The sequence below is a fragment of the Protopterus annectens genome, chromosome 1.part1 (assembly GCF_019279795.1).
Source record: "Protopterus annectens isolate FY-2018-M chromosome 1.part1, PAN1.0, whole genome shotgun sequence".
Classification (NCBI taxonomy): Eukaryota; Metazoa; Chordata; order Ceratodontiformes; family Protopteridae; genus Protopterus; species Protopterus annectens.
In genome coordinates, this window is record NC_056726.1 from 365,130,167 (window position 1) to 365,156,767 (window position 26,601).

Below are 26,601 nucleotides of genomic sequence, written 5' to 3' on the forward strand. Positions count from 1 at the left end.
AACTATTACAGCACATTATGAAAGTCAAAAAGTCACAATACTACTTTACTCAGTTCTGAATCCAAATGGACCATTAACTCGTTAATATGGCAGCAGCTAATGAATGGCTGCATTTTACAACATAAAAGAATGCAAATCCTGAAAAACAACACTTACAAGTGTGGACATATTTTAAGCAGATTACGATGTGAACAGTCACTTGCACTTCTCATCTTTGTGTGATAAACAAATGGTTTTACCACTTTTGATCTTTATCAAACTAGTCGCAATTGGTGCTAAAGAACAAATAACCTTATGTACTCAATCTGTAACACAAATGAAACTCCTGTCATCAATTAAATGCAAATCAAATTTCACAGTAATACAGTGAGTAATTAACCACCTACTTGACTGTTCAGAGGCTGGTAACCGTGGTAGCCTGGCGGCAGAGGGTCAATCTGAAACAAGAATATCAAACTGTAAACAAAACTTCTCACTTGACAGATGTACACATGCTAAATGGCCTCTAAACCTTGGGGGACAGAAGTGATTACCCGACAAATTCTGTCCTCACTATACACTTAATCCCTGTATACTTGAACATAATGGTAACAAAACCTAATTGGCCTTTAGCAGTAGTGAGACAGTAGCTGAACATGCTGACATCACTAGCAAATCTAATCCTGTCAAACATTCAGAAAACCAATCTTATTAAGCAACATTTTCTTTTACATATACTTTAGTCTACTCTTCATTTAAATTTTCCTCTTCCACAAAACAAGATCCAGTACAAATGCAGGCATATAAAACTTCCTCCCTGTAAAAATCAATGAATACATGCATACAAATTCAGTAAACATGCATTGGCCTTACAGGGAGCTGACAGAAGGGGCAGAGTAGTAGCTCTTTAAAATGCATTACAACACTATTACTGCTTCACTGCAGCTAGAGTTACATGCAGACCTGCATCTTGCCCTACTCTTCACTTATTAAAAGTTTTATAAAATTTTTATTAAAACCATGGCCAAAATAAGTTTAGTGTTACCCTCTGTGATGTCACCTTAGGGATAGATCTGCAGACTTCAATGGACATGTCCCCATGGCATGCACACCATGTGTCCATTCGAATCTATGGACATCTCAACTTTCCAGAATTGGACGTCAAAGCAATTACAGACAGCAATTCTCAGTGGCACCACCACAGGAAAGAAAAAGTTGCATTTTTAACTGAAGGGGAGACAAATGTTTGCCGATTAGGCAAAAAAAACCCCAAAAAACCAAAAACTTAAGTTATCACACACTGGTGTACAATGGTATAAAAGTTAAGAATGCAGGTATGACAGAACACTAACGTACTGCAATACTAATGGTGGACAAGACCACATCTCTAAGCCTTGTTCTGTGTTGCAGGTGAAAAAGGCTGACTGCACCCTTGAAGCCTCAACTTTGATTACTGGTTCAATTGTTGAAAAAAAAAAAAAAAAAAAAACAGGTGAAAAATGAGGCTTTTGCTACTATGCCCACAAGGGAAGGGGGATTTGGTGGTTCTCTTGCCATTGGCTATGCTGCTCTAGGGTAGGCAAAAGTCAATCCCCAACAAGCATGGCCACAGTTGTGGGAAGGTGGGATGTATGTGTGGACATTAGTAAAAAAAATACAAACAGCACTTGGAAAGATGCCTATTGCAGCATACGCACTCCTGTTAGGGAAGCACTGTCAGCTGAAGTGATGTGCTTGCCCATATAACTATCAAGGGGCAGACTCTACCGGATAGGGAAATGAAAGGACTCCAGTACTTCTCTTCCCAGAGAGCAAGTGAATGTGTGGCTGTGACAAAAGCTTGATGCTCAACACATGTGCAGGAAATGAACTTAGGGTGGGAAAGACTGGACACACTTACCTTAGCGACAATCTACTGCAGCATAATATTTACCTACAGTACTATGACTTAGTCTCACTGGTGTCTTGCCAGTCTCCCATGATATGAAGTTTTTGCACCAGACTGTATGAACAAACATCAAGAAATCCAAAACATAGGAAATTCTTAGCCTAGCTCTGTGGCAAAAAAGGCTGAAGTTTATTCCCACCTAAGTGACCAGGACTCTCATTATGGCTTTGGATGAATTGGGAGGGGGGGGGGGCTGTATGGTAAATGAGAACAAAGGTGAAGCCCATCTCTCCTATGCAGAAAACTGGGTTTGCATGAGATTGCATGCACCCACTTGTGCTAGGGCCCCCTTGCAGGCAAGAGATCCTTACTGAATGAACACCACAGGCTGACTGGAAAAAGAAAACAGTGAATACCTGCAGGATAACTCCTTTTGGATGGCATTCACCTAGTAAGAAACAAGTTGGCCAATTTGTTAAAGATGTTCTGATGGCTGGTAGAAGCAGAGTCCAAAAAATTTTCTGATGACAGCACCTTTACGACCTTTGAAAATATGGCCTTTAAGGAGAAAGTAAAGTTGTGTACACTTGCCACAAATGTAGATGTTAGAGTGTATTCACTGTTGCAGTCATTACATTTGGGTTATCTGCTTGCAGTAGCCTTCAGTAGGCCTGATTAACAAAGTCTTGTGTCCTGAAGCAGGATGCTGTCCCTTCTACCATGACGTCAAGTCTTCAGGGGTATAAAACATGCAGCAGACGTCATTACATCAGGTTTTCTTATCCCAGATGTCAGGTGCCCCCCTAATGGGAAGCAATTAAATCTATAAATACAAGGATATACCTCCAACAAAAAAGCAAATACACCAAAAAGCTTTTTGAGCATAGTGAGAGTAGAGGTATAGCCAAAAGATGAAAGGGGGCTGGAGGCAGGGTAACTAGGACTGCAACAGTGAATACACTAACATCTACATTTATGATGTGTACACAACTGTACTATGTTCTTAGCGTTTCACTGTTGCAGTCATCACATTTGGGTAGATTCCCAAAGCTAAGGTTGGGAGGAGAAATTTAAATAGAACTAGGACCAGATACAAGGCCCTACAAGACTGCAGTGGCAAAACCAGCTCTGGATTTAGAGAAAAATTGGCAAATGATAATGCTTGGTGAAAGTACGTACAGAACTTCAGGTAGCAGCTTCTAGGATGCCCTCGTAGGGACACCCCTGAGAAAGGCTGTAAAGGTAGATGCAGCCCTGGTTGAATGGGGTCCGATTACCTGTGGGATAGGTTTTCCATGGTGCTTATAGCAGAAATGAATGCTGTGGCCTATCTATTTTGAAATGGTTTGCTTTGAAACAGCTTTCCTCTGTCCCTGCAGCAAATGCCACCAGCAGTTCCGATTTCCTTTCAGGTTTAGTCCTGTCCAAGTAGAATCTAAGTTGTCTGTGCACATCTTAGAGAGTGCAGTATCCGTTCCCCTTTGTTCTGTGGGTTAGGAAAGAAGGTAGGCAAATGAATGGACTGATTAAAGGTTCTGAGGGACACCCTGTCCGCATGAAAGACTACAAAAGGTTCCACTGCCATAAGGGTCTGCAATTCAGATTCCCTTCTTGCAGAAGTGATTTCTAAAGGAAAGCTGTTTTCCAAAAAATAAATTTTAAATCTGCAGTAGCAGCTGGCTGGAAAGGAGGAAGAGCGAGTTTCTCCAAGACAAAGTTAAGATCCCAGGCTGGAGTTGGAGCTCTCCTGGGTGGCCTTAAATTTTTGGCCCCTCTGAGGAACTGCTTGAGCAGTGGGTGAGAGAAGATGGGAGGCTCTGTGCTATAATGAGCTGAAAAGGCTGAGGCATGAATTTTGCTGGAGGAAAATGACAAGCCCTTATGAAGCATCTCAGTCAAGTACTGGAGAATCTGAGGTAAATTGGGCACTGCTGCGTTCATTCCTTGAGAATGGTTCCAGGCACTAAATCTTTTCCATTTTGCAGCATTACTAGGCCTCCTTGCCTCTAAAATGATATCCATCACTAATTAACTGAGGGATGATAAAGGAGGGGATTAAGTAATTAGCCAGGCTGCTAGGTTCAGGGTTTGCAGCTGAGGGTGCAGAATCTGGTTCTCCTGCTGAGACAACAGGGAAGGAGTCTGAGGCAGGTGCCGTGGAGCCAAGGGTGACACTGCGCAATAGTGTGTATAAGTGTTGACGAGGCCAGTCTGGTGCAATTAAAATTGTCCTTGGCTTGTCCTGTTTGATCTTTAGTAGTACCTTGGAGAGCAGAGGCAGAGGAGGAAAGGCATAAACTGATAGGTTTTCCCAACTGAAGGATAGAGCATCCACGTTCCAAGCAAGCTTGCGGAGAATCCTTGTGCAAAATTTGTCCAGTTGATGGTTCTGGGGGAGCAAACAGGGCTTTATCTGCCTCCCCTCCCATTTGCTTGTCAACATGTTGAAAATCCTTGGTTCCAGTTTCCACTCACGTGGGTCCATGAGGTTTCTACTTAGTCCGTCTGCTAGTGTATTCAGTTTTCCTGTCAGGAATTGAGCTTGCAGATTCACTTGGTAGCTCAAGGCTGTGCTCCAGAATGCCACGGCTAGTCTGCAGAGGAAGAAAGAATGTGTACCAACCCCCCCCCCGCATGTTTATGTACCACATGACAGTGGTGTTGTCCGTCTTTACCATTAGTTGTCCTGGAAGAATGTGGCCATTGAAGGTCAGAGCATTCTGTACAGCTAACATTTCCTTTTCATTTATGTTCAGGTGTATTTGACTTGAGTTCCACTTGCCCTGAATGCACTTCCCTGCCAGGTGCGCCCCGCCCCCCCCATGCATAGTCTGATGTATATGTTAAGACTTGGGCGGCAGGGAGTAATGTGAATGGTAGTCCCCTGTTTTGGTGGTAGGCCTCTGCCCACCAAAGAACTCTAGGCGTAGGCAAGGTATGATAGGAATCCTTGCTTCTAGATCCTGTGAAAGTTGACACCACAGTATTTTGAGATACCACTGTAGTTTCCTCATATGCAGCCTTGCATATTGAATTAGAAGAATGCAGGAGGCCATGAACCCCAAGGCTTACAGTATTTGCCTTGCAGATAGCTGCGTTTTTGTGGCCACTTGTTTGAATTAGGTTGTCAAATCCTTTTCTCTGGTGTGAGGAAAGCCATCTGGGAAGTTGTATTCAAGCTTGTTCCCAGGAATATAATTTGTTGACAGGGTACCAGGTGTGATTTCTTTTCGTTTATGGTGAACCCCAGACAAGTCAGTACCCTATGAACAAAGGCCAGATGATTCAAAAGAAAGTCCCGGCTTTCTGCCCGAATTAGACAATCATCCAGGTATGGGTATATTTGAATATTTCTTTGCCTGCAAAATGCAATGACTGGATCTAGGCACTTAGCTACTGCACCCAGGGTTTTCACTAAGCCAAAGGGCAGTGCAGAGAATTAGTAGTGATTGTAGCCTGCTTTGAAGCATAGGTAGCTTCTGCAAGACTCCCCAATTGGGATGCGCAGGTATGCTTCCTTTAAATAGAGTGTTACCATCCAGGCATCTTTTCCTAGCATAGGAAGCAAAGTACAGTTGTGTACACTTGCCATAAATGTAGTTGTTAGAGTGTATTCACTGTTGCAGTCATTACATTTGTGTTATCTGCTTGCAGTAGCCCTCAGTCGGCCTGATTAACAAAGTCTTGGGACCTGCGTCGGATGATGTCCCTTCCATGACGTCAGGTCGTCAGGGGTATAAAACATGCAGCCGTCATTACATCAGTTTTTCTTGCCCCAGAGGTCAGGTGCCCCCCTAATTGGAAGCAATTAAATCTATAACTACAAGGATACACCTCCAACAAAACAGCAAATACACCAAAAAAGCTTTTTGAGCATAGTAAGGGAGAGTAGAGGTATAGCCAAAAGAAGAAAGGGGGCTGAAGGGAGGGTAACCAGGACTTTAATGAATACACTCGAACATCTACATTTATGGTAAGTATACACAACTGCACTATGTTCTTCGTGTTTCACTTGTAAGGGCAGTGCAGAGAACCGATAGTGCATGTAGCTTGCTTTGAAGCGTAAGTATAGTCTGCAAGACTCCCTAATAGGGATGTGCAGGTATGCTTTTTTTTTTTTTTTTTTTTTTTTTTTTTTTAGTCTAGTGTTGCCAACCATGCATCTTTGCCTAGCATATGAAGCAGCTGGTAAAGAGTCAGCATTTTGAATTTTGTAATCACCAGAAAGGTGTTTAGAGTAGAAAGGACCAGGATAGGATGCCATGTATTGCCTTTCTGGGTACCAGGAAAAGTCTCGAAAAGAAACCTTGTCCCTTTTGCTCTTCTGGTACCAAATGAATAGTCCCCATGTTTCAGAGAAAGAGTATTTGATTTTGGGCTTCTGCCCACTGATTTGGGGTAGATCTGGCCACCCGCTTGGTGTTGGCAATGTGTGGAAGAGAAATCTGTATCCTTGGGACACTATTTAAAACCCATTTGTCCTGGGTAATGAGTTCCCAGTTTTGGCCTGCAGATCAATCTTTCCGCCTAAAGAAGCAATCAGTTGGGAAGTGCTTGGAAGTTTTAAAAGTAAGTCGAGACAGTTTTCCATGGGGGGGGGGGGGTCTTACTACTCCCAAATTTGGGTGTGGAAACCCCCCACTGCTTAGTCTTGTGTGTCCCTTGGGACAGAAACCTGGGGTTTCTGCTGTCTGGGTTTGGCTTGAGAAGAGCTGGAGGAGCTGGAAAGGACCAATTTTTAGAGGGCCAGTGCCTACTAAATCTAGGAGGCTGAACTTGTAAGAAATCTTTAACAGTTTGCATTGATTAAACTTTATCTTCCATCTTTTTAAGAACTTCCTCAGCCTCGTTGCCAAACAGGCGGTCCTGATATAAGGGAGCATCCAACAATTTAGCTTTAACATGAACAGGCAAAGATTGCTCCTTAAGCCAAGCATGCCTTCTGAGCACAGACCCAGTAACAGCAGCCTTGCAATAGGCCTCTAATGAATCAAATCCACATTGCAAAGTATGTTTTCCAACCTGTTTTGCAGAACGCATTAAATCCTGTAATTCTTTTCCAGCACAGTCAGGAATCATTTTCTAAGCAAGCCAATAATATGTTGTTGATACTTTAACATATGAAACTGGCAGTTTAAAGCTCTAATGGCAAAGGTTGCAGCGCCCTGGAATCTCCATCAGTGGGGGTAGGATTTTTAGCAGTAGTAGCCTTAATGACCTTGGGTCCCTGTGAAATGGTCTCAGGATCCGCAGTAGGATTTTTAAAAAGGAACTTGAGAGAGTCAGGAACCCTGTAATATCCATCAGGTTTTCTGGGAGCAGGAGGTAGAGTCAGAGGCCAAGCTAGATTTCGAAAAGGCATCAACTATGTCCAGTACAGGGGGATAGCTAAAGGCCTGTGGTGGGGCAGGAGTAGGAAATCCCTAAGCCTCTTTTCAGAGTGAGAGTAATCCTGACTTTCCCAGCAAAAATGCTCCCTAAGAGCATGCAAGGTTTCGCCAAAAGAGAAATCCTCTGGAGGGGAAGCAGAGGGAATAGAGTCTTCTGCATCAGAATCCTCATATGTAGACAAGGGTAAATCCTGGTCATCAGAGGAAACAAAAGTACAGTTTTGTACCTACCATAAATGTAGATGTTCGAAGATCCACATTGCTGCAGTCCTTACATATGGGTAGTCCTCTGTCCTCGGTCGGCCCGAATACCAAAGTATTAGGCTGACGTCGGTCAAGGCGCTTAAGACTGACATCAGGACGTCAGGGTACAAATGCGCATGACCGACGTCATATCCTCAGTCTTTTCTTGCCCCAGATGTCAGAAGGCCCTAAAAAGAAAGGCCAAACCAAAAGACAGCAAAAAACAACCAACCACCCCCGCACTGATAATATTTACAATATTTACAATATTCACAACCCAAACTACACCACCGCCTCTAACTTCAGAGGGGAAGGAGGGAGGGTAAATTGGACTGCAGCAATGTGGATCTTCGAACATCTACATTTATGGTAGGTACAAAACTGTACTATGTTCTTCATCTCACATTGCTGCAGTCCTTACATATGGGTAGAATCCCAAAGCAGAGGTAAGGGAGGATGGCAAAACTATAAAGCATTAGGAGCTGCCAAAATACCCTGTAAAATTGCAGTGGCAAAACCAGCCCTAGATTTAGAGTAAAGTGGAAGGTGGTAATGCTTAGAGAAAGTATGCACTGAACTCCAAGTAGCTGCCTCCAAAATATCTTTAGTAGCCACCCCCCTTAAAAAAGCTGTAGAAGTGGCAGTAGCCCTAGTGGAATGAGGCCTAATCCCAGCTGGAATCTCTTTACCATGATGGGAATAACAAAGCAATACAAAAACCAATCCACTTAGAAATAGTTTGTTTTGAAACAGGTTTGCCCTGAGAACCCAAAGCAAAAGAAACAAATAACTGCTGAGACTGCCTGAACCCTTTAGTTCTGCTCAAATAATATCGCAATTGTTTGTGTATATCCAAAGTGTGAAAAATCTTTTCCCCTTTGTTTTGGGGGTTTGCATAAAAAGTAGGCAAATGAATAGTTTGGTTTAAAGCCACACTAGAAACCACTTTAGGCATAAAGGAAGGATTAGTACGCAAAGATACCCTATCCTTATGGAAAATTAAGAAAGGCTCAACCGCCATAAGGGCCTGTAATTCAGAAACCCTTCTCGCAGAGGTAATGGCCAACAAAAAAGCAGTCTTCCATGATAAATATTTCAACTCGGCAGTAGCTGCAGGCTCAAAAGGTTGTAGAGTGAGTTTCTCCAACACAAAATTGAGATCCCAAGCAGGAGTAGGAGCTCTACGTGGGGTCTTATATTCTTTGCCCCTCTAAGGAATTGCTTAAACAAAGGATGAGAAAACAATGGTGGGTCACAGTCATAGTGAGCAGAAATTGCTGCAGCATGAACCTTAATAGAGGAGGACAAACCTTTGTCCAGTAACTCAGTAAGGTATTGAAGAGCCACACTTAAATTAGGCTTAGAAACATCAAAGTCCTTTGCTGTACTCCAAAATAAAAGTCTCCTCCATTTATCTGCGTACACTTTCCTTGTACTAGGCCTTCTGGCCTCCAAAATAACATTCAAAACTTGTTGTGGAAGCTGAGACCCTCCAGGGTTTAAAACAGAATATGCCAGGCTGTTAGATGTAGAGAGTGAAGTTTGACATTGAGTAAATGACTGTTCTCCTGAGACAGCAGGTGAGGAATCGAAGGTAAAGACCAAGGAGGCTCCCGTACCAGACTTCTCAGTAATGGGTACCAGTGCTGTCGAGGCCAATCTGGAGCTATTAAAATCATGTTTGGCTTGTCCTGTCTGACCTTCAGGAGTACCTTTGGGAGGAGAGGCAGAGGTGGAAAGGCATACACATGAAGATTGCTCCAATTGAATGAGAGAGCATCCACTTTCCAGGCTGTGGGATGAAACCTTTTGTGCAAAACTTTGGCAGCTGGTAGTTTAGTGGAGAAGCGAACAGATCTATGTCTGGAGTTCCCCATAACACTGTCAATTTCTGAAATACATGAGGATCCAATTTCCACTCGTGGGGATCCATAATTTGTCTGCTCAACACATCCGCTAAGGAGTTCTGTGCTCCTGGCAGAAACCTTGCCTGAAGATTTAGCTGCAAACTGAGAGCAGTCTCCCACAAAATCATTGCTTGTCTGCATAGAGGATAAGAATGCGTTCCCCCTTGCTTGTTGATGTACCACATGACAGTTGTGTTGTCTGTTAGAATCAACACCTGCCCTGGAAGAAGTAAATCCTTGAAAGCTATTAATGCAAATTGGACTGCTAACATCTCCTTCAAGTTGATATGTAGATGTTGAAGTCTGGCAGGCCACGTGTCTTGTACCCATTTTCCATTTAGATGAGCTCCCCAAGCTTTGTCTGAGGCATCTGTCGTTAGAATCTGACCCGCCTCTGGGCGGGTCAGAGAGAGGGCCTTGTTTAGGTGACATCCCTGAGCCCACCACAAAATTCCTTTTGAATGCAAGGTATTATCTGAATGACAGTGTCCATATCTTGGCAGTGCTGTGTTCATACATTTTTGAGATACCATTGTAGCTTCCTCATATGCAGTTTGGCATTGGGAAGTACCAGAATACAAGATGCCATGAACCCCAAGGCTTGAAGGACTGTCCTTGCAGTCAGCCTGGACTGACGAGACAATTGATGGAAGTAAAGAGAAAGATTCTTTTGTTTGTCCGGGGTCAAAAGGCCATCTGGGATGCTGTATTCAGTCTCACACCCAGAAAGCACATGTCCTGAGAGGGTACTAGACTGGACTTTATTTCGTTCACAGAATACCCCAGGCATCTTAACACTGCTATCACATACTGTAAATGATGAAGAAGTTCGTCCTTTCCTTGGGCCAGAATCAGGCAATCGTCCAAATAAGGATAAATTTGTATTCCTCTTAGCCTGAAGAAAGCTATCACTGGAGCCAGAACCTTCGTGAACACTCTGGGCGCAGTAGATAAGCCAAAGGGCAATGCAGAGAAAGTACAGTTTTGTACCTACCATAAATGTAGATGTTCGAAGATCCACATTGCTGCAGTCCTAACACTTGGGTAGTCCGCTGTCCCAGTCGGCCCGAATACCAAAGTATAAGGCTGACGTCGGTCAAGGCGCATTTGTGTGACATCAGGACGTCAGGGTACAAATGCGCATGACCGACGTCATATCCTCAGTCTTTTCTTGCCCCAGATGTCAGAAGACCCTAAAAAGATAAGGCCAAAACCAAAAAACACCAAAACACTCCTGTGCCTAAAATATGTACAATATATACAAATGTACAAAAAATAGAACCTCACCCACACAACCACCCCTAAACACAGAGGGGAAGGAGGGAGGAAAAATTGGACTGGAGCAATGTGGATCTTGAACATCTACATTTATGGTAGGTACAAAACTGTACTATGTTCTTCATCTCACATTGCTGCAGTCCTAACACTTGGGTAGAATCCCAAAGCAGAGGTAAGGGAGGATGGCTAAACTATAATGAAGCAGGAGCTGCCAAAATGCCCTGCAACACAGCAGTGGCAAAACCAGCCCTGGACTTAGAATAGAGAGGAAGGTGGTAATGCTTGGAGAAAGTATGCACTGAACTCCAAGTAGCTGCCTCCAAAATATCCTTAGTTGCCACCCCCCTCAGAAATGCTGTTGAAGTGGCAGTAGCCCTAGTGGAATGAGGCCTAATCCCAGCTGGAATCTCCTTGCCATGATGGGAGTAACAGAATGCAATGCAAAACCCAATCCACTTAGATATAGTTTGTTTTGACACAGGCTTGCCCTGAGAACTCAAAGCAAAAGAAACAAACAACTGCTGAGACTGCCTAAAATCCCTAGTCCTGCTTAAATAATAACGCAACTGCCTGTGTACATCTAAAGTGTGCAAAATCTTTTCCCCTATTTTGGGGATCTGCATAAAAAGTAGGCAAATGAATAGTTTGGTTTAAAGCCACACTAGAAACCACCTTAGGCATAAATGAAGGATTAGTACGTAATGATACCCTATCCTTATGAAAAATCAAAAAAGGCTCCACCGCCATAAGGGCCTGCAATTCAGAAACCCTTCTTGCAGAAGTAATGGCCAACAAAAAAGCAGTCTTCCATGACAAGTATTTCAACTCAGCAGTAGCCGCAGGCTCAAAAGGTTGTAGAGTAAGTTTCTCCAACACAAAATTGAGGTCCCAAGCAGGAGTAGGAGCTCTTCGTGGGGTCTTATATTCTTTGCCCCTCTAAGAAATTGCTTGAACAAAGGATGAGAAAACAATGGTGGGTCACAATCATAGTGAGCTGAAATTGCTGCAGCATGAATCTTAATGGAAGAGAAAGACAAACCTTTGTCCAATAGCTCAGTAAGATATTGAAGAGCCACACTCAAATTAGGCTCAGAAACATCCAAATCCTTTGCTGCACTCAAAAATAAAAATCTCTTCCATTTTTCTGCATACACTTTACGTGTACTAGGTCTTCTGGATTCCATAATCACATTCAAAACTTGTTGAGGAAGTTGAGACCTGCTGTGGTTCAAAACAGAATATGCCAGGCTGTTAGATGAAGAGAGTGAAGCTTGACATTGAGTAGATGACCGTCCCTCTGAGACAAAAGGTGTGGAATTAAAGGTAAAGGCCATGGAGGCTTTCTTACCAGATTCCTCAGTAATGGGTACCAGTGTTGCCGAGGCCAATCTGGAGCTATCAAAATCATCCTTGGCTTGTCTTGTCTGACCTTTAGGAGTACCTTTGGGAGGAGAGGCAGAGGTGGAAAGGCATACACATGAAGATTTTCCCAACTGAACGAAAGAGCATCCACTTTCCAAGCTGTGTGATGAAAACTTTTAGGTGCAAAACTTTGGCAGCTGGTGGTTTAGTGGAGAAGCGAACAGATCTATGTCTGAGTTCCCCATGACACTGTCAATTTTGAAATACATGAAGATCCAGTTTCCACTCTGGGGATCCATGATTCGCCTGCTTAATACATCTGCTAAGGAGTTCTGTGCTCCGGCAGAAACCTTGCCTGAAGAGTAAGCTGCAAGCTGAGCAGTCTCCCACAAAATCATTGCTTGCCTGCATAGAGGATAAGAATGTGTTCCCCCTTGCTTGTTGATGTACCACATGACAGTTGTGTTGTCTGTTAGAATCAACACCTGCCCTGGAAGAAGTAACTCCTTGAAAGCCATCAATGCAAACTGGACTGCTAACATCTCCTTCATGTTGATATGTAGATGCTGTAGTCTGGCAGGCCACTTGTCTTGTATCCACTTTCCATTCAGATGAGCTCCCAAGCTATGTCTGAGGCATCTGTCGTTAGAATCTGACTCGCCTCTGGCCGGGTCACAGAGAGTCCCTTGTTTAGGTGACATTCCTGAGCCCACCACAAAAATTCCTTTTGAATGCAAGGTATTATTTGAATGACAGTGTCCAGATCCTGGCAGTGCTGTGTCCATACATTTTTGAGATACCATTGTAGCTTCCTCATATGCAGTTTGGCATTGGGAAGCACCAGAATACAAGATGCCATGAACCCTAATGCTTGAAGGACTGTCCTTGCAGTAAGAACGGACTGATGAGATAGTCGATGGAAGTAAAGGGATAGACTCTTTTGTTTGTCCGGGGTTAAAAAGGCCATCTGGGCTGCTGTATTCAGTCTCACACCCAGAAAACACATGTCTTGAGAGGGTACTAGACTGGACTTTATTTCGTTCACAGAATACCCCAGGCATCTTAGCACTGCTATCACATATTCCAGATGCTGAAGAAGCTCGTCCTTTTCTTGAGCCAAAATCAGACAGTCGTCCAAGTAAGGATAGATTTGTATTCCTTTTAGCCTGAAAAAAGCTACAACTGGAGCCAGAACTTTTGTGAATACTCTGGGCAGTAGATAAGCCAAAGGGCAATGCAGAGAACTGATAATGGAAATTTCCAGCTCGGAAACGCAGATACTTCCTGCACCTGAGTCTGATAGGCACATGAAGGTAAGCCTCCTTGAGATCTAAAGTTACCATCCAGTGATCTTTGCCCAGCAGAGGTAAAAGCTGTTGTAACGTCAACATTTTGAACTTGGGAATGTCCAAATAAGTGTTGAGGATAGACAAATCCAAAATTGGTCTCCACGTATTCCCCTTTTTTGGTACTAGGAACAGGCGAGAATAAAATCCTAGGCCCCTTTCTGGCACAGGAACCGGCTGAATGGCCCCTATCTGGAGCAACAGAGAAATTTGCTTGTGAGCCTCTTTTCTTTGTATAGGAGGAATGTCTGGTATGCCTTTGAAAGGAGGCAAGGTATGAAAATAAAACCTGTAACCGTGGTGAACGATATCCAATACCAATCTGTCTTGGGTAATAACACTCCAGTTTTCTTTGAAAAGTGGCAGCCTTCCTCCCAAAGGTGCTGCCAGACGAGAAGGCTCTGGCAGCTGAAAAGGTAAGTCATTGGGTCTGCTTACGAAAGGACTGACCCCTGCCCTCACCAGAAGACTGGGCAGGCGAACTGCCTGTTCTAGGCCTAAAAGAACCTTGAGCTCTGCCCCTACCACGTCTAGATCTACCCCTAGACTGAGAATCATAAGAAGGATAAGTCCACCCCTTAGTAGGCCAATTTCTACTAAATTTTGGAGGCTGAACCTGCAAAAAATCTTTAACAGTCTGCATAGACTTAGCCTTGTCCTCCATTTTCTTTAAAACTGCGTCCACAGGCACCAAATAACACATCAGATTGTAAAGGAGCATCTAAAATCCTTGTCTTTACATGCTCAGCTAAATTCTGATCCCTGAGCCAGGCGTGCCTGCGAAGAACAGAACCAGTGGCTGCCACCCTCGAAGAGGCCTGTACAGCATCAAAACCACATTGCAAGGAATGCTTACCCACCTGTTCAGAAACATGAACTAAATCCTGCAACTCTTTACACTCAATACCTTCCGCCAGAGCATCTACCTTAGACTTCAATTGTGAAAGGAGATAATTTTGGTATTTCAACATGTGAAACTGGCAATTCAAAGCCCTCATGGCTAAAGTGGAAGAAGTATACACCTTTTTCCCCCATCTATCCAAAGCCCTTGCCTCTTATCAGAAGGAACAGGATTTTTAACAACAGAAGCCTTAACACCTTTAGGGCCATGAGAAACAGTTTCTGGGTCTGCCCTAGGACTCTTAAAAAGATACTTATGAGCTTCAGGCACCCTATAATACCTGTCCAGTTTAACTGGGGCAGGAGGCAAAGAATCAGGGTTCAGGGAAGCCTCTGCAAAAACATCCTCTACCACATCCAGAACAGGAGGTATAGCTAAAGGCCTATGCTGGGGTAGAAACAAAAATTCCCTAAGCCTTTTCCTAGAATCAGAGAAATCTTGACCTTCCCATTTAAAATGCTCCCTCATGGAATGAAGGGTCTCTGAAAAGAAAAATCCTCAGGAGGAGAAGCCGAAGGTGTAGAGTCATCTACATCAGAATCAGAATAAGGAGGATACTCCTGCAAGTCTTCAGCCGAAGACTCAGAAGCCTCCGAACACTGCTCAAAACTCTCAAGCTCAGGTTCCACCCTAGGCCTCTTATCAGGGGGGGGTATAGAACCTCTAATCATAGTAATCAAATCTTCTGCCATTTTAAGCATATGTTTCTTAGGCAGAGACCCTGAAGAACTAGGGGAGACCCCCACAGAAGTAAACCCTGGCCTGCCTCTAGAAGGAGTCTTGGAAACAGAAGGGGAGGGCCTAACCACCTTAGGAAGGGAGGGGAGAACAGCTACCTGAGAAGCCCCTTCAGCCTGGCCTACCTCCTGAGAGGACACATCTTGTAACAGTAAAGTCTCTCCCTGAGAATCCAAAGGAACTTCTGGTAGAACCACCGGCTCCACCGAGCCCTCTAAAGAACCGACGTCCGGGACAGACGGTTCTTCCACCCTAGGCTTCGCTGCTTTGTCCTTGCGCTTTTTAGATTTGCGGGCGTCGGAGCATCCGACGGCATGTTGTAATTACAACGCTTCCCAAAAACTAACCTGGCACAATCTAAACTTCTCTTAATAGTGCGTTTGTTAAATCTAGCACAAGAGCGACAGCCAACAACGTCGTGCTCAGGCCCTAAGCAAGGTATACACAATGTATGGTAATCTCTATGAGGTATCTGTTTCCCACAAGAAATACAGTTATTCACTTTTTCTGACATCCGGTTAAATACTGAGGCAAGAAAAACAAAATATTCCCCAACGGGGTACTTAGCCAACTTTGATTCGGTCTGAAACTCCGACTTCAGAAAATTTCAGAACGCCAACCTGCACTCGCAATACTGCTTCTGCATCGGACCATGCGGCAAAAAAGACTGAGGATATGACGTCGGTCATGCGCATTTGTACCCTGACGTCCTGATGTCACACAAATGCGCCTTGACCGACGTCAGCCTTATACTTTGGTATTCGGGCCGACTGGGACAGCGGACTACCCAAGTGTTAGGACTGCAGCAATGTGAGATGAAGAACATCTGATAATGAGAAGTCCCAGCCCGAAAACGCAGATACTTCCTGCAACTGAGCCTGATAGGAACATGAAGGTAAGCCTCCTTGAGATCCAGAGTCACCATCCAGTGATCTTTGCCCAGCAGAGGTAAAAGCTGTTGTAACGTCAACATTTTGAACTTGGGAATGTCCAGATATGTGTTGAGGACAGATAAATCCAAAATTGGTCTCCACGTGTTCCCTTTCTTTGGTACTAGGAACAGGCGGGAATAAAATCCTAGGCCCACTTCTGGCAGAGGGACCGGTTGTATTGCCCTTATTTGAAGTAGCAGAGAAATTTGTTTGTGAGCCTCTAGTCTTTGCTGAGGAGGAACGTCCGGCATGCCTTTGAAAGGAGGCAAGGTATGGAAATAAAACTTGTAACCTTGGTGTATGATATCCAATACCCACTTGTCTTGGGTAATCAAATTCCAATTTTCCTTGAAGAGTGCCAACCTTCCTCCCAAAGGTGCTGCCAGGCAAGAAGGATCTGGCAGCTGAAAAGGTAGGTCATTGGGCCTGTTTACGAAAGGACTGGCCCCTGCCCTCACCCGAAGATTGTGCAGGTGAACTCCCTGATCTAGGTCTGAAAGAGCTCTGAGCTCTGCCCCTACCACGTCTAGATCTACCCCTAGACTGAGAATCATAAGAAGGATACGTCCACCGCTTAGCAGGCCAATTCCTACTAAACTTCGGCGGCTGAACTTGCAAAAAATCTTTAACAGCCTGCATAGACTTAGCCTTGTCTTCCATTTTCTTCAAGACAGACTCCACAGGTGAACCAAACACATCAGACTGTAAAGGAGCATCCAAAATCCTTGTCTTAACATGGTCAGATAAATTCTGATCCCTCAGCCAGGCGTGCCTGCGAAGAACTGAACCAGTGGCAGCCACCCTAGACGAGGCCTGTACAGCATCAAAACCACATTGTAAAGAATGCTTACCCACCTGTTCAGAAACATGCACCAAATCTTGTAATTCTTTACACTCAATGCCTTCCGCCAGAGCATCCACCTTAGACTTCAATTGAGAAAGATAGTTTTGATATTTCAACATATGAAACTGGCAATTCAAAGCCCTCATAGCTAAGGTAGAAGATGTATAGACTTTCTTTCCCCATCTATCCAAAGCTCTGGCCTCTATCTGGAGGAACCGGATTTTTTACAACAGAAGCCTTGACACCCTTAGGTCCCTGACTAACAGTTTCTGGGTCCACCCTAGGACTCTTATAAAGATATTTATGAGCCTCAGGCACCCTGTAATACCTATCCGGTTTAACAGGAGCAGGAGGCAGAGAATCAGGATTAAGTGAAGCCTCTGCAAACACATCTTCCACAACATCCAGAACAGGGGGTATAGCCAAGGGCCTATGCTGGGGTAAAAGCAAAAATTCCCTAAGCCTTTTCCTGGAATCGGAGAAGTCCTGACCTTCCCACTTAAAATGTTCCCTCATGGAATGAAGAGTCTCTGAAAAAGAAAAATCCTCTGGAGGAGAAGCAGAAGGAGTCGAATCATCTGCATCAGAATCAGAATAAGGAGAGTACTCCTGCAAGTCTTCAGCCAAGACTCAAACATCAAGCCTTCTCAAAATTCCCCAACTCTGGCTCCACCCTAGGCCTCTTATCAGGAGGGGCAAAGAACCTCTAATCAGAGTAATCAAATCTTCTGCCATTTTAAGCATGTGCTTCTTGGGCACAGACCCTGCTGAACTAGGAGTGACACCAACAGAAGCTAAACCTGGCCTGCCTCTGGGAGAAGCCTTGGAAACAGAAGGAGAGGGCCTAACCACCCTAGGAAGGAGGGAGTACAGTAACCTGAGAAGCCCCTTCAGCCTGACCTGCCTCCTGAGAGGCCACATCCTGCAATATCAAAGTCTCCCTTGGGACTCCAGAGAAGCCTCCGTGAACCACGGTTCCACTGACCTCTAAAGAACCGGCGTCCGGGACGACTCATCTTGCCTGGGTTTAACTGCTTTGTCTTTGCGCTTCTTGAAGAAGCGGCCGGAGAATCCGGCGGCATATTATAATTGCACCGCTTCCAAGACCAGCCTAGCACAATCTAACCTTCGCTTAATAGTGCTTATTGAACCTAGCAAAAGCGACACCCAACAACGTCGTGCTCAGGCCCCAGACAAGGAATACACAAAGAATGATAATCCCTATGCGGTATCTGTTTCCCACAAGAAATACAGTTATTCACTTTTCTGACATCCGGTAAAACACTGAGGCAAGAAAAACCAAAATATTCTAGCGGGTACTTAGCCAACTTTGATTCGGTCTGAAACTCCGAACTGAAAAATTTCAGAACGCCAACGGCGGCAACGCTGCTTCTGCATCGGACCATGCGGCAAAAAAGACTGAGGATATGACGTCGGTCATGCGCATTTGTACCCTGACGTCCTGATGTCAGTCTTAAGCGCCTTGACCGACGTCAGCCTAATACCTTGGTATTCGGGCCGACCGAGGACAGCGGACTACCCATATGTAAGGACTGCAGCAATGTGAGATGAAGAACATCTTCAGAACCCTGATCAGAAGAATAAGAAAACTCAGTCCTAGGTCTTAGAGGGGGAAAGTTGGCTTCCCCTGATTAAAGTAATAAGGTCTTCAGTCATTCTTATTTGTTTTTTAGGCACAGCGGCCTGACTACGCGGTCTGGACATCTGTTTTCTAGGCATGGATCGAGTTTTAGGCCTTGAAGAAGATGGTGTCAGTTTAATACGCAAGTCAGTGGGCTTGAATACACCCTCAGAAGCCGGTGCCTGCACAGTGGCTCCGGACCCCATCTGCACGTTCCCCAGTTGAAGCATCTCGTGGCATACCAGACTCCGAATGGGTCTCAGTTGAGGCTTGCGAATCTGAAGTAGTGGCTATCAAGGGCTGCAGAAGCGCCTCACTGAGTACCGGCGAACTGGCGACTAGCTTAGAAGTCTCGTTGGCAGCTTTGGACCTATACGGTCTGTCTTTAACTTTGCTTTTTTTTTTTTTTTTTGGAATGTCGGTAACCTGATGGCTTACTGAAGCGATACCTGGATAGTGGAACGGAGTACCAAAATATTCAGAAGCGTAAATAAACAGACGACAAATAGTTTGTTGTTTAAATAAGGCACAAAGCCGACAGCGAGGTACATCATGGTCAGGGCCTAGGCAAGGAATGCAGTACGAATGAAAATCTTTGAAGTATTTGCTTTCCACAAGAAATAAAATTAATTGACTTTTACTGACATTGGTTTAGAGCAAGAAAAAGTTTCCTCAACGGGGTATTAGCTTAGTTGACTTCGGTTCTGAAACTCAAAAACGAAAATTTCAGTAGTCTGTAGACCGGCACTTGCAAACTGCTTCTGCTTCACATACCACACAGCAAGAAAGACTGATGTAATGGCATCGGCTGCATGCTTTATACCAATGACTACCTGACATCATGGAAAATGAGACTGCAACAGACGCAGGACCCAAGACTTTGTTAATCAAGCCGAATGAGGGCTACTGCAACCAGATAACACAAATGTGATGACTGCAACAGTGAAACATTAAGAACATCTACTAGGCTAGTCGTCTTTGTGGGTCATTTGAGGCCTAGCCAATTTCCCTTCCAAAGGGGAGAATCAAATACTGTACACTACCTGAGGTAAGCACCATAACCATTTTATAAATGTACAAAATGCAGCCACCACTGTTGACCAAAACCACTAGTACAAAACACACAGTCAGGAAATCTCGAAAAGGTTTTCCTGTGTAGTCGAACAAATAGCAGCAACCAAAGAATTCAGCAATAAAATCCACTTTAATACTAAAACTGGAAAACGATCGGATTGAGTGCTTTCATCCCCTGACCGGGGATTTCATCAGAATCACTCGTTTCATTTGAACCTATTTAAACACACATAAAATGACGTCACAAATTAATTAATAATGAGTAAAAACACTTCTACCAATAAACTCCTATATATCATATATAAAATGTTAAAACTGAAAAGTTTCTTATTAATTTGATCAGCATATTGATGACTGTCAGTCATTGAATTTAATTTTATGAAATGTGGCTTTGTGAACCAAGATGGATTTAAGGGAAATTTTGTTGCTGAATTCTTTGGTTGCTGCTACTTGCGTTCGCCTACACAAGAAAAACTTTGAGATTTCTTGACTGCTGACCATAATCATTATGCCAACCCCCAACCATCCTCCCAAGTAATTTTCACAGTAAATGCCTCGATTCTCTTGGATGCTACTCATTCTAGCCAGTTCACCAGGCATAACATTAGCCATCTGGATCTTAAGAGAACTAATTGTGAAGAGCTTGTTAAGAGTGAGCCAAAGGGAAGCTTAGTCTATACAACCACATAAATCCTGGAAACGCTGAAAGAGTGTCACAAAAAACAATTACTTTCAACTGCTAAGGAAAAAATTTCTCTTGCTATTGTGCTATAAACTCTGTATTCACTGACTGCCAGATCCATCTTGAGTTCTCCTGTCAGGCAGGTTTCCAAGTAATATATCACTAAACAAAATTTACTAGCAGCCATCTTCCCGTAGGTGTAGAAATTCCAGTCGCTTATCTTGAATTCAGTATCTGAACATCTTTATTTGGAAACATTTTTGTAATCCAGCATCAGGTATACAAATAAAAAAATACAGTTGTGTACACTTACCATAAATGTAGATGTTCCGAGTGTATTCACTGCTGCAGTCATCACATTTGGGTTACCTGCCTGCAGGGTAGCCCTCCGCCGGTCTGAATACCAGTGTCTTGGGATTTCTGCGTCTCATGCTGTTGCTTCTTCCATGTCGTCAGGGGTATAAAACATGCAGCAGACGCTATTACATCAGTTTTTCTTGCCCCAGATGCCAGGTGCCCCCAAAATAGGAAGCGATTACATGGTATGTAATACCCCAAGCAAAAAACAAATAATAATAACATAAGATATGCCAGACAAAAAAGATAGAAATCGAGAAGTCAGGGGGCTGGAGGGAGGGTAACCAGGACTGCAACAGTGAATACACTAGCATCTACATTTATGTTACGTGTACACAAAATACAGTTGTGTACACTTACCATAAATGTAGACGTTAGAGTGTATTCACTATTGCAGTCCTCGCATATGGGTTATCCGGCTCCCGGTAGCCCTCAGCCAGCCCGAATACCAGAGTTCTTGGTATAGGACGCAGTCTGCCGCTGGTTGTAAAACTGATGTCAGTACGTCAGGTATAAAAAGGGAGGCAGCCAATGCCATTTCCTCAATTTTTCTTACCTTAACTGTCAGGAGTCCCCAAAAGAAGGCTAACCCAGAAATGGAAGCACCCTGGACACGTCATACAAAAAATAAAAATCTATAGTCTGTACATTAGGAAAAAAGGGGGAATGGAGGGTGGGAAACCAGGACTGCAACAGTGAATACACTAACATCTACATTTATGTTAAGTGTACACAACTGTACTATGTTCTTCGTGTTTCACTGCTGCAGTCTTCACATACGAGTGGATCCCCAAAGCCCAGTGAGAAGACAAAGGTGGGAGGAAGCATCACAGATTAAGGGTTGGTAAGGAGGCCCTGCAAAACTGCAGAGGCAAAACCAGCCCTGGATTTAAAAAAAAGGAAGATTTTAACGCTTTGTGAAAGTATGAACAGAAGACCAAGTAGCGGCTTCTAGAATGTCCTTGGTAGGCACACCTCTCAGAAAGGCTGCAGTGGTAGAGGTTGCTCTAGTAGAATGGGTCCTAATACCCTGAGGGGTAACCTTCCCCATGATGCAGGTAACAAATGTGAATACAATGAGCAATCCATTTAGAGGCTGTTTTGAAATAGATTTACCCAGAGACCCAGGAGCAAAGCTAACCAATAACTGTTCAGATTTTTGAAAGGATTTAGTCCTAAGTAAACTCTCAGCTGTCTATGCATATCAAGAGTGCAGAAACGTTTCCCCTTTATTTTAGGGATTATTGAAAAATGTAGGCAGGTGAATAGACTGGTTAAGGGTTAAACTGGAAACCATCTTAGGCATAAATGAGGGATTGGTTCTCAGAGAAACCCGATCAGAGTGAATAATGAAAGGTTCTAATGCCATTAAGGTTTGAAGATCAGACCCTTCTAGCTGAAGTAATAGCTAAAAGGAAACCAGTCTTTCAGGATAGAAACTTGAAATCTGCAGAGGCAGCTGGTTAAAAGGGAGAGAGTAAGTTTTTCCCGGACAAAATTAAGATCCCAAGCAGGTGTAGGAGCTCTTCTGGCAGGTATAAGATTACTAGCTCCCCTCAGGAACTGTTCAAGGGGTGAGAAAAAAATAGGATGCTCAAAAGAACAATGAGCCGAAATTGCTGAAGCGTGAATTTTGATTGAAGAAAAGGTAAGTCCACCATTAAGCAATCCTGCTAGGTAGTCAAGAATGAGTGAAAGAGAAGGATGAGAACAGTCTTCTTTAGCTAGCATCCAAAAGCAAAATCTTTTCCATTTAACTGCATAGGATTTTCTTGTGCTAGGCCTCCTGGTCACATGAAGCACTTCAACCACCTGTTGGGAAAGATTTAACGTATTAGCCAGGCAGTTAAATGCAGAGTTTGAAGATTAGGATGAACGAACCCCCCCGAACCAACAGATCTGGTATCAGGGGAAGATGCCAAGGCTGATTCAGCCTGGGAAAGGCTGCGAAGGAGGGGATACCAATGCTGCCTATGCCAATCTGGAGCTATCAGAATAGCCTTTGGTTTTTCGCCCCTTATCTTTGGTAGCACTCTGGGAAGAAGAGGCAGAGGAGGGAATGCATAAACAGAGGTGTGTCCATGGGAAGGCCAATGCATCCACCCTCCAAGCTTTGTTGTGAAACTCCCTGGTGCAGAAGGTTGGAAGGAGATGCTTGGTGTGAGGAGAAAAAATCCACTTCTGGGGTGCCCCAATGATGAGTGATGCTATGGAAAAATATCCCTGTTCAGTTGCCACTCCTGAGGCTCCAGAACATGTCTGCTCAAATGATCTATCAAGAAGTTTGGCCTCCCTGGAAGATACTGGACTATTAGATGGAAGCCCATGGATGCTGCTATGGACCATAGTCTCATGCTTTGTCTGCACAAGGGGTAAGAGCGAGTCCCCCATTGCTTGTTGATTTACCACATGACTCTGGTATTGTCTGTCCTGATCAGCAGAATCCCAGGGTAGAGTACGTCCTTAAAAGCCAGCAAACCTGCTGCACTGCCATCAATTCTTTTAAAGTTTATGTGCAGATGAATCTGCTGGGAGCTCCAAGTCCCTTGTATGCCTCTGCCCTCCAGATGAGCCCCCCATGCAACATCTGAGGTGTCTGTGGTGAGAATCTGGCTGGCAGGCGGTGGGTGGAAGGCAGACCCTTGTTCTGAGAACAGGCTGTCGCCCACCAGAGGAACTCCATTTGTAGACAGGGAATCAGGGGAAGAATCAAGTCTAAATCCTGTGCGTGTTGACACCAAACATTCTTGAGGCACCATTGAATTTCTCATATGCAACCTTGCATATGGGATCATCAAAATACATGAAGCCATGAACCCCAGTGCTTGCAGGAATTGCTTTGTAGAGAGCTGGGTCATGCTTGCCAAGTTCATGAAGTAAGCGGAGAGATCTTTTTGCTTCTGTTGAGGGAGGAATACCATCTGGGTGGCTGTATTCAGACTCGCTCCCAGGAAAATCTCCCTTGAAGGAACCAACTTTGACTTCTTTTCGTTGAGCAACTCAAAGAGAAATGCGTTCTTCATGAAATCCAAATCCTTTTCTAGTTGTTCTGGAGAGTTTGCTTGAATAAGACAGTCTTCCAGGTAAGGATAAATTTGAATGTTTCTCTGCCTGCAAAAAGCAATGGCTGGAGCCAGGCACTTCGTAAAACTCTGGGAGCAGTAGATAAGCCAAAGAGCAATGCAGAGAATTGAAAGTGTTGCTCCCCAGCCCTGAAGCGAAGGATCTGCCTGCAACTTCCCCTTACTGGAATGTGCAGATAAGCCTCCTTGAGCTCCAAAGTTACCAGCCATGAATCCTTGTCCAGCATCGGTAGTAACTGTTGAAGGGTGAGCATCCTGAATTTGGGAATCACCAGAAAAGTGTTCAGAATGGACAGATCCAGAATAGGGCGCAATGTGCCTTTCTTGGGTACCAGAAAAAGCCTTTAATAAAAACCTAGGCCTGCCTGTTTCAGGAACTAGCTCTATAGACCCATAGTCAGTAGAGAAGAAATATGACTTTCTACCTCTGCCCTGAGAGTTCTGGGTATGTCTGGGTATACTTGGAAAACTGGGAAGGTGTGAAAGTAAAACTTGTAACCTTGGTTTACTCTACTGAGCACCCATTTGTCGTCTGTGATGGTAGACCATACCTCTGAAAACCTGGCTAACCTTCCCCCCAAAGGAAACCCAGGGACCGCAGAGGTAGGCACAATAAGACCGGAGTCATTGAGAACATTTGCTTTAGGAAGCTGGCTTAGAACTCCCCGATTTAGCAGAAGAATGCCACTGTTTAGCCCTTTGAGGGGCAGAAGCCTGCCCTCGGGAAGATCTGAAACCCCTAGGCCTAGAGCGACCCTGCTTGCCAGGATCAGGGAAAGAAAGATTCTTGGAAAGATAATGCCTACTAAACTGAAGAGGCTGAACCTGAAGGAAATGTTTTGCAGCTTGAATAGATTTTTGCCTCATCTTCCAATTCTTTAGTACCTCCTCAGCCTTATTACCAAAAAGACTGTCCTTGTGCAAAGGAACATCCAGCAATTTAGATTTACCTGGTTCAAAAAGAGGCTGCTCCCTGAGCCAAGCATGCCTTCTAATTACAGAAGCAGTGGCTGCTGCTCTGCAGGAAGTCTACAAGGTGTCAAAACCACAATGAAGTGAATGTTTAAAGTGGCAGAATTCAGTACGTCTTGTAAATCTTTGTTCTCAGTCAGGAAGGAACATCTCCAAGCTTAGCCTTAATAGCCTCCAAAGTATGCTGCCGATACTTAAGCATGTGAAAAAGACAATTCAAGGATCAAATGGCACGAGTTGCAGAAGTATAGACTTTTTTACCCCACCTGTCCAAGGCCCTAGACTCCTTATCAGAAGGCACAGGGTTTTTAGCAATAGTAGCCTTAACACCCTTGGGGCCTTGAGAGATGATTTCTGGATTAGCAGTAGGGTTTTTAAAAAGGAATTGAGATCCAGGAAAGTACAGTTGTGTACACTTACCATAAATGTAGATGTTTGAGTGTATTCACTGTTGCAGTCATCACATTTGGATTAACTGCTTGCAGTAGCCCTCAGTCGGCCTGATTATCACAGTCTTGGGTCCTGCATCGGTTGCTGTCTCATCTTCTATGACATCAGGTAGTCAGGGGTATAAAGCATGCAGCTGACACCATTACATCAGTTTTTCTTGCCCCAGATGTCAGGTGCCCCCCTTAATAGGAAGCAATTAAATATATACACAAGTTTATACCTCCAACAAAAAAACAAATACACCAAAAAGCTTTTAAGCATAGTGAAAAAAGGAATAGAGGTATAGCCATAAGAAGTCAGGGGGCTGGAGGGAGGGTAACCAGGAATGCAACAGTGAATACACTCAGACATCTACATTTACGGTAAGTGTACACAACCATACTATGGTTCTTCATGTTTCACTGTTGCAGTCATCACATTTGATTCCCAAAGCTAAGGATGGGAGGAGGAATTTAGATAGCATTAGGACAAGCTATATGGTCCTGCAAAACTGCAGTGGCAAAACCAGCTCTGGATTTACAGAAAATTGGCAAATGGTAATGCTTGGTGAAAGTATATACAGAACTCCAGGTAGCGGCTTCTAGGATGTGCCTGGTAGGGACACCTCTGAGAAAGTCTGTAGAGGTAGATGCAGCCCTTGTTTAATGTGGTTTTATCTTATCCCCTTGTGGGATAGGTTTTCCATGGTGCTTATAGCAGAAATGAATGCAATGGCCTATCCATTTAGAAATGGTTTGCTTTGAAATTGCCATCCCCTCTGCCCCTGCAGCAAATGTCAACAGCAGCTGTTTGATTTCCTGACGTTTAGTCCTGTCCAAGTAAAATCTAAGTTGTCTGTGCACATGAGTGCAGTATCTGTCCCCCTCTGTTTTGTGGATTAGAAAAGAAGGTTGGCAAATGGGCTGATTAAGAGCTATACTGGATACTACCTTCGGCATGAAGGAGGGATTGGTCCTGAGGAACACCCTGTCCGCATGAAAGATGAAAGGCTCCACTGCCATAAGGGTCTGTAATTCAGACACCCTTCTTGCTGAAGTGATGGCTAAAACGAAGGCGGTCTTCCAAGAAAGGAATTTCAACTCTGCACTTGCAGCTGGCTCAAAAGGAGGTAGAGTAAGCTTTTCCAATTCAAAGTTAAGGTCCCAGGCTGGAGCAGGGGCTCTCCTGGGTGGTCTTAAGTTTTTGGCCCCTCTGAGAAAAGTACAGTTTTGTACCTACCATAAATGTAGATGTTCGAGGATCCACATTGCTGCAGTCCTAACTATTGGGTAGTCCGCTGTCCAGTCGGCCCGAATACCAAAGTATACGGCTGATGTCACGCGCATTAGACTGGCGTCGATGCGTCAAGTACTAATCGCATGACCGACGTCATATCCTCAGTCTTTTCTTGCCCCAGATGTCAGAAGACCCTAAAAAGACAAGGCCAAAACCAAAAACTCCAAACATACCTGCACCAAAAATATATACAATATATACGAAAGTACCAGAAAATAATCTCACCTACACAACCACCCTAAACACAGAGGAAGGGGA

The 26,601-nt window shown here is 44.1% G+C and overlaps 1 protein-coding gene across 6 annotated transcripts in view; it reads right to left on the bottom strand.

The window, feature by feature from the left end:
* Window positions 1-26,601, bottom strand: part of RBFOX2 (RNA binding fox-1 homolog 2) — a 2,020,637-nt gene that overhangs the window by 1,483,056 nt on the left and 510,980 nt on the right. For all 6 annotated transcript variants that reach the window (XM_044075312.1, XM_044075315.1, XM_044075291.1 and 3 more), the window contains one exon: window positions 387-437. In XM_044075312.1, coding sequence (XP_043931247.1) covers window positions 387-437 — 51 coding nt within the window. The remainder of the gene's footprint in view (window positions 1-386; window positions 438-26,601) is intronic.